This window comes from Mus pahari, chromosome 10, assembly GCF_900095145.1.
Source record: "Mus pahari chromosome 10, PAHARI_EIJ_v1.1, whole genome shotgun sequence".
NCBI lineage: Eukaryota > Metazoa > Chordata > Mammalia > Rodentia > Muridae > Mus > Mus pahari.
Genome location: NC_034599.1, coordinates 116,370,418 through 116,379,028, shown reverse-complemented (window position 1 = coordinate 116,379,028; position 8,611 = coordinate 116,370,418). Strand labels below are relative to the sequence as shown.

Sequence of the window (8,611 nt, the reverse complement as noted above, 5' to 3'; positions counted from 1 at the left end):
GTCCTGGAACTCACTTTGTAGACCAGGCTGGCCTCAAACTCAGAAATCCGCCTGCCTCTGCCTCCCAAGTGCTGGGATTAAAGGCGTGTGCTACCACACCCGGCGAAGGTACTTGTTTAAAACGGAGAATATTTCAGAGATTCTCTTTATAAGGAAGATGTGGTATAAAGTGCTGTGTACCGGGGATCCAACTTGTTTACCCATCCCTGTATTCGCTAAGTCATTAAACTTTCTGAAAATAATCGGGCCTGAAGGAACATTCTATACCTCAGGCAGCTGTAGAGCATCTGAAATCCCTCTACCTAGGTGAACCCTCCAGGGCAGGAAACAGGTTTGCTGATTTTCCACTCTGCCTCACACAGATTGAGAGACAGAAGCACTCAGGAGGGATGTTCAAAACATTTAGCAACTTGGTGGTCTGGCCTTACCCAGCCCTTAAGTGCTGCAAGAGAAGATCGGTGCTAGTAAGATGACTCAGTGGGTAAAGGTACTTGTCACACAAGCCTGACAACCTGAATTCAGTCCCCAGATTGGGGGATGCACATAAAGGTGGAAGGAGAGAACCAGCTTTGCAAAGTTGTCCTCTGACCTCCCTAAAAGTTTTTGGTTTTGTTTTTGTTTTTGTTTTTTTTTTAAGGGGTAGATAGGCTCTAGCCAGCAAAGGCAGAATAACACCCAAGTTGCTGTGACCAGTGGCAGTTTGCCTCCCAAAGATGTAAACAACTGACCATGGCTGCATGTCATCCATGGATGAGTGTAGAAAAATGAATGGATGGAGCGACCTGGATGTGTGAATTGATGAATAAGATGTTGGATTGATAGGATGGAGGGAAGATAGATGGTGAGAGAGATGGCAGAGGGATGGGTATGTGGAAGGAGGAAGACACATGGGCAGAAGAATGGAGGTTTAGTGAAAATCTCTGAGGGGAGATGGATGGGGTAGAGGGAGGTCTGGATGGGGAAGGTCAGGTGATATAAGCACAGTTGCACAGAGGTGGGGCAGTGTAAGGCCCATCTGTCCACGCTGACCTGGATTCTCCTGTCCACAGGGAGTTTCCTGGTCCCCTACATCATCATGCTCATTGTGGAGGGGATGCCACTGCTGTACATGGAGCTGGCCGTGGGGCAGCGTATGCGTCAGGGCAGCATTGGTGCCTGGAGGACCATCAGCCCCTACCTCAGTGGTGTTGGTACGTGGGATATTTTTTCAGTTCCTGACAGATTCATGTTCCTGGGCATCACAGGTGTGCAGGCTGCTGTTCATAAGCAGGACCTGTGACTGGCTGGACTGACAGGGGGTGGGGTGGAGGGCTGCCATGGAACTTGGACAGAGAGGGGCCTGGATTCTGACCCCCACATGCAGCCTCTTAGGGAAATTCTCACCTCAGAGCATCTCCTCTCTGGACCTCAACTTGAGATCCTGTGAATGGTTGGACATGGATTCCTAACACGGAAACATTTATTCAGTCCCAGCCACCTACCATCTAAGAATGTAAACAACTGTCCTTTGCTTAATGTGTGCCTGATACTGACATGGCATGCAAGTGTGTGAGCTCATTTCATCTTCACACCACACAGGGAATTTCGGGCACCATAAATGTGCCAGAGTTTGGAAGCCAAGGCACTTATTCCTACCAGGTGGCTTTGCTTCTCACCATACCCTTTCAGAATGACTTCCATTTGCTATCCTCTGATTCCTCCAAGAAGACGTGGTTCACCTCCCCTGTAAAAGCCCAGGAGGTATGGCCATCAATAGCCACAGTTATTCTGAGTAGCTTCCCAGAAAGGGAAACAATTACTCACAAGCAAGGGTGGGTCCTCACAGTAGAATAGGAGAGAGAGCAGTTGAGTCCCTAGGGGCACTGACATCCACTTACTGGCCAGATCTCCCCTCAGTGGTGGTGATACCTATGTATTCCCACCAAGACCTAGGTCATAACTTAAAAATGGTCCAGAGTACATGTGGGATGGCAAGAGCTGGGAACAGTGCTTCTTGAGGCCAATGTCAGACCACTCCAGAGCCACTTCTCTCTCCAGGGCTATCCTAGTCTTCACAGGTCTGACTAAGGCAGTGGGGGGTCTGAGTCCCTCATACCGTATGCCTCTGCCACACTCCATTTCTCCTGATAACAGAGGGATGAGTTTGGCCCCAGTGACTCATCCTTGTCTAGAGGGAATAATTGTCACAGCAGAAAACAGATGGTTCTCCTGAGGTTTATATCCTTGTTCTACTGAGTGGTCTTTGTTTTCTCTTTTATTAATGGGAACACTGTCTTGAAATGGCCCCATAGGCTAATAGGGGGAACTAGTTGCTAGGATTAGGAGGTTTGGCACTGTTGGGAAAAGTGTGTTATTGGGGGTACGCTTTGGGGTTTCAAAAGCCCAAGACACTTCCAGTGTGTCTCTCTTCCTGATGTCTTCAGATCCAGGTGTAAATCTTGTCTGTGTGCCACCATGCTTTCTGCCATGACAATAATAGACTACATCTCTGAAACTGTACACAAGCCCCAGTTAAGTCCTTTCTTTAATAAGATTTGCTATGCTCATGGTGTCTCTTGACAGCAATAGAACACTAAGATACACACCGAGCACAGAGCCCAGCACCTAGCACTTAGTTGTCAAAAAACATGAGAAGTTGGAGGAATAAGCCTTGCAAACGAGTCACGGCTGTGAGGTCATGTTTAGAAAAAGCCTGGAGGGGAAGTATTCCTGTCCTGGGTGGTCCCCTCATGTCTGTCCTAGAGACGTACAGGTTGGGCTATCCACACCTCGTTCACAGCACGGACTTCTTATTCCTTTCAGGCATTGCTAGCTTGGTGGTCTCATTTTTGGCCTCTGTGTACTTCAATGTCATCAACACCTGGGCTCTCTGGTACCTCTTCCACTCTTTCCAGGTGAGCAGAGAAGTAGGGGAGAGGATACAGGCCTCTAGGAGGAATGGAAAGGTTTGTGGATTATAACTTAAAGGGAGGCTGGGGAAAGGCACACTTCCAAACATCCATTGCACTTCTGATTCTGATGTCCCACATTAAAGGGAAGGAAACTTCCCTAAAAACAAAGGAGATGGGGGTGGGGTGGGCAGTTGGTAGCTATCTGTGGGGACATCTAGGTCAGAGCTGGCCCCACATCCACCAGACGGCATGCTTGGAGCCAGAGTTGTGAGTGCCATGTGGGTGCTGGGAATTGGTCCTAGGTCATCTAGAAGAGTGTTCTCAACTGCTGAGCCGTCTCTCCAGTGCCATCATTAACATGTACTGACCATCCTAACAATGCTGCAAGAGCTTGGTGTTTAAGCTCCCAGTTTAGCTGTTGCCGTGATGGTAGGTGAGAGTTCTTTCGTTGTACATGGTCTGGTCACTGTCAGGATGCTAATAACAGAGACTTCTAGACCCATAAGAGAGTGTAGTAGTCCTCAAAAAACACCTACAGAATTGCAATAAGTAGCAACCCTTAGCTTTACTAGAACACAATAAGCTAGATACTAACATATAAAGAGGAAAGGTTTGTTAATTTACATCTTGGCTTCTAGTAAAAATGAAGTTTAGCAGAACATTATGGCCTAAACACGTATAGGAGGAAGTGCCAATGAAACCAGAATAGAAATCAAGAGACAGGATTCCTTAGCTTCTCAACACCCCCAATGAACGTTCCCATCCAGGAGACACAGCCTCTGGGTATGGATCTTCAGGGAATGTTCAATGTCCAAACCAAACTAGTCATCCTCTGTGCCATCCATACCCCCTGATAACCCAATTCCTTGCCAGCCTCAAAGGCTGCAAACATTGGCCATTAGGGAACTAGCCTCATCCTTTTCTATGATCCCTCTGCCAAGGCTATATCCCATCACTGCGCCAAGTCCTTGACTTTCCCCTTACCTCTGTTGATTCTCACTTCATTCTAAAGGATCCCCTGCCGTGGTCTGTCTGCCCACTGAATAGTAACCGCACAGGCTACGATGAGGAGTGTGAGAAGGCTTCCTCAACACAGTACTTCTGGTATAGGAAAACACTCAACATCTCACCATCCATCCAGGAGAATGGAGGAATCCAGTGGGAGCCAGCGCTGTGCCTCATCCTGAGCTGGCTTATTGTCTATCTGTGTATCCTGAGAGGCACCGAATCTACTGGCAAGGTGGGCTGGGGAGCATGATGGTGTTGTTCCTGGATGACCATGGAGAGATGGGTGCCATAGTATTCACAGAGGGCCATGGAGAGGAAAGCATCTGTCCTAGTTAGCTTTGAAGTCAGCTTGACACAAGTCCAGAGTCGCCTAAGAAGGGAGTCACAGTTGAGGGGTTTCCCAGATCAGACTGGCCTGTGGGCAGGTCTTTAGGGGATTTGATTATTATTATGTTCATCTTGAATCAAGTTTATTCACTTGATTACTTCATCAATTTATAAATGCTAGTGTCTAAAGTCTTTATATAACATTATATTAATGAGCCAATGATGATGGCCTTATTAATTGATGTAAGAGGCCCCAGCCCACTGTGGGTGGCACCATTCCCTGGTAGGTGGTCCTACACTGTATTAGAAAGCTAGTTAAGCATGAGCCTGAGAACAAACCAGTGAGCAGTATTTCTTATTGACTTCTTGCTTCAAATTCTTCATTGAGTTCCTTCACTGACTTCCTTCAGTGATACATGGTATCCTAAGAGTGTCAGCCAGATCAACCCTTTCCTCCCCCAAGTTGCTTTTGTTTAAAGTGTTTTGTCATAGCACAGAAGGGAAACTAGAAGGATACTAGAACTATGGTATTCACAGAGAGCCATGGAGAAATGGATGGCATACTGGACTAAGGATATATTCACAGAGTCGAGGGGAACATTTTAAAGGTAAATGTGGGGAGGATTATACATGATATTTAAAGACTGAAGTCCTTGAGCACAAGGACTTACAGCAAGAAACACTTTAATCGCAGACTGAACCTAGACAGACCTACATGACACATTGCCAGGCCCCTTTTGTTTCTGTTGTCTTTTGTGACAATGACTTTCAAGCAGTCATACATAAGAACTCTTTTTTCATAGCCCCCTGGCTTTTTTTTACTTTTATGTTAGAGGTAATAAAGGTGACCCTATTTTTAATCCTAAAAACGTTCAGATCATGTAAAAGGATTTTGGTACTTTTTTGAGTTGTTACCAGTTGTGGGCAAACTCCTAAATCATTTGATCTAAAGACTGTGCCATGATCCATGCAGCTAGCATCTTCCTAGTGATATATGCAGGTGTTTGGCTCTATATTCAAGTTAGCTGTGCTGTTCTCTAGCAGGAAAGCATTAGGCGTCATTAAAAAACAAAAAACAAAACAAAACAAAAACCAAAAAAAAAACCCAAAAACTTCCCTTGAATGAGTTGTTTTAATCTCTTAATTTTAAAGAACTCACAGGATTTATACTATTGATTTAACTTCACATTTTTAAATTAAAGATTCTGTGAACATAGTTATCTTCATATCAGTGATGTATATTGGTAATGTCAAGTGGACTTTTTTGCCTACTGTTGCATAGCTATTTCCTCCCAACTGAGGCTGACTCTGCTCCTGGATTCCCACAGGTGGTCTATTTCACCACATCAATGCCTTACTTCGTGCTCATCATCTACCTGGTCCGGGGCCTCACACTTCATGGAGCCACCAATGGCCTGGCATACATGTTCACACCCAAGGTATGGGCTGCAGGAAAGAAGTCCTAAGGGTGCTGCTACCCATTTTGGTCCCTTTTGGTATGCCTGGAAATAATCATGGTACGAGGAATAAGAGCTATAACCAAGGAGGATGGTGTGAGCTCAAGGCTGGGGCAAGGGCTGGACCACCTCCCCTGATGAGTCACTCTGGACCCTACACACTGTAGAGCATCAATTCCCCTGTCCGTTCCTTCATACACTTTGGCCTCCCCAACGACTGTTCCTCCCTTGTGCCCATTATGTTCCAAGTCTTACCCAAAGTCCTGTCTAGATGCCTCCCTAAGCTGATGATCACAGGTGCCACTCCAGTCATGTCCCTTCTCTGTCCCCATGCTTCCTTAGACCCTTTCCCTACAGGTTGCAATGATCCCTTCCTTAACCTTCTCTCTCCAGACCAGTGTTCTTCAATGGAAATAGGTCATATTATTTATTTAGCAAATTCTGTGCCTGGAGACAAATGTCTGTAGCAATACTTCCGGGGACGTCCTTGGTGTGACCTAGGGGACCTTAAACCCTTAGCTCTTAGCTTTGTGGTTTCCTGGAATTTATGTAGCAGCAGAGGCAATTTGTAGTCTTCAACTTTTCTCAGATTTGGCTGTCTTTGAGACCTTTTCTCCCTACTACTACTCTTCTCTTGGAAATCTTTAGCTTCCCTGTCACTGCTGCAGTGATGGCCATGGTGGTGTCATTGTCCTGTGTCCTTCTGACTCTGCTGTCACTTCCACAATCACTTCTTCCTGTTCCCCCTCCATCCCACTCTAATAATGATGAAAAGCTGATATTGTATGATTTTTTTTTTCTGGAAAGACTGAACAAATGCTGTTCATTCTAGGTACAGCACCAACAACATGCCAAAGAAACAATTCTGTCCAAAGCCAACTTGAACCATTCATTTATTAAGGCTACTTACAGGAGCATGGATGATTCAGAGGAAGTTGTATCACAGGAAAAACCCACCCAGCATAGGCAATGACTCATAAAAGCTACATTCCCGGAGCATTCTACACAATTTGTCTCTTCTCTCCAGCAAAATTAATCTTGGGGAGTGGCTTTGTGAATCTGTTAAGTTTCAGGGGCCTCTTGAGACCTTTTTGGTTTTATTTACCTCCTGAATTTCAATGAACCACCCTCTAGAGGGAAATGTTTCAGTTGGGAGGAAATAGCTATACAATAGGCAAGAAAACTTCACACAAGAGAAGACTTATTCCAGGTGTGGTGGCTCACGCCTTTAATCCCAGCACTCAGGAGGCAGAGGCAGGCGGATTTCTGAGTTCAAGGCCAGCCTGGTCTATAAAGTGAGTTTCAGGACAACCAGGGCTACACAGAGAAACCCTGACTCGAAAAACAAAACAAACAAAAAAAGTACTTATGAGGTCTAGTGCTGCCAGAGAGTAGCACAGCTAACTCAAAAACTGTGCCAAATACCTGCTTATAAAGCCAGAGAAAGAGTGTGGGCTAGCATAAGGGCAGTCTGTCTGGTTTTGGGCTGATAATCTCTATTAAAGAGAGTGAGGCATCTGGGGAATGCCTAGTATCTTTTAAATCAGAGACTACTTTACCTGGCATTTAGTGATGTGGTTCACTACCAAGAAATTCTCTTGACAGCTGTGGAAGTTGGAGAAGTTGGGAGGTAATTTCTTCCCCCTCTCTGAGCCTACTTGTCCTGGGAGAGGGAGTTGTGGATTGGGGCCCAGTATTCCTCAGTCCTATCCCTCTTGGCTTTCCAGATTGAGCAGCTAGCCAACCCCAAGGCCTGGATCAATGCAGCCACACAGATCTTCTTCTCACTGGGCTTAGGGTGTGGTGGCCTGATCGCTTTTGCCAGCTACAATGAACCCTCCAATGACTGCCAGAAGCATGCCCTCATTGTGTCTGTCATCAATAGTACTACCGCCATATTTTCCAGTATTGTCACCTTCTCCATCTATGGCTTCAAGGCCACCTTCAACTATGAAAACTGCTTAAACAAGTGAGTCTAATCTGTCCTTCAGAGCTTCGGGCCTCAAGTGGGAAGGCAGGGCACCTAAGCTCTGAGCTGAAAGGGTCACTGGGAAGGGCTAGGTTCCCAGAAGTCAAGAGGTAGACAAAAGATACCAACCACTGTTGGAGGCTACAATGTGAGGTTCAGTTCTCCTTTCTCAATTGCCAATGGCTGCCTTCTACCAGCACCAGAAACTGCACAGGAGGGGGGTGGTGGTGTAAAGTTACCTGCCTTGCAGGGAATAGGCATTTCATCAGACATTACTGGCCAAGATATTAAATAGCCTTATTGTAGGATCAGGGTTCCTATCCTCCATCTCTGCTCAGACCTGAAGCTTCTGCACAGGCACCCAGAGTTAAGCCAGAATCCCTCTCCTCAATGAGGTTCTCAGAGTTATCAGGGCCTCTTAGTCATGAATGTCAAGACGGTGGTCTGCTCTGCAGGGTGATTCTGCTGCTGACCAATTCTTTTGACCTTGAAGATGGCTTTCTGACAGTCAGCAACCTGGAGGAGGTGAAGAACTACCTGGCATCTACTTACCCAAACAAGTACAGTGAAGTGTTCCCACACATTAGAAACTGCAGCTTGGAATCAGAGCTGGACACGGTAAGAGGCCTGGGAAGGGTGGGGACTGCCTCTCCCCACAGTGAGTTCATGAGAACCTGCAAGAGCCTCCACACAGTGCATGAAGATGGGAAACTGGGTTGTCTTCCCTGACTCAGTGATAGGAGGGACGGGACTCCTGCTCTCCCAGCTGCTACTTGAGATCATTCTTGTTGGAAAGCTCTCCTGGAGTCTCTGAGTTTTTCCCTCCTTTCCTTCATCTTTTGAAGTTTCAAAAAGTCAGAAAAGGCAGAGATAATAAAGTAACACACGTGCACATGCCATATCTCAAAGGCTGAAACTTTTGTCATTTAGATACACACACACACACACACACACACACA

General features: G+C 46.2%; 1 protein-coding gene across 5 annotated transcripts in view; it reads left to right on the top strand.

Moving 5' to 3' along the window:
• LOC110328001 (sodium- and chloride-dependent transporter XTRP3B) overlaps positions 1-8,611 on the top strand; it is a 37,959-nt gene that overhangs the window by 6,600 nt on the left and 22,748 nt on the right. For 3 of the 5 annotated variants that reach the window (XM_029542766.1, XM_021207335.1, XM_029542769.1), the window contains exons 2-7: positions 1,050-1,190; positions 2,803-2,894; positions 3,904-4,131; positions 5,555-5,665; positions 7,411-7,652; positions 8,108-8,270. In XM_029542766.1, the coding sequence (XP_029398626.1) occupies positions 1,050-1,190; positions 2,803-2,894; positions 3,904-4,131; positions 5,555-5,665; positions 7,411-7,652; positions 8,108-8,270 (977 nt within the window). The remainder of the gene's footprint in view (positions 1-1,049; positions 1,191-2,802; positions 2,895-3,903; positions 4,132-5,554; positions 5,666-7,410; positions 7,653-8,107; positions 8,271-8,611) is intronic. The other 2 variants (XM_029542767.1, XM_029542768.1) reach the window with 1 other exon arrangement.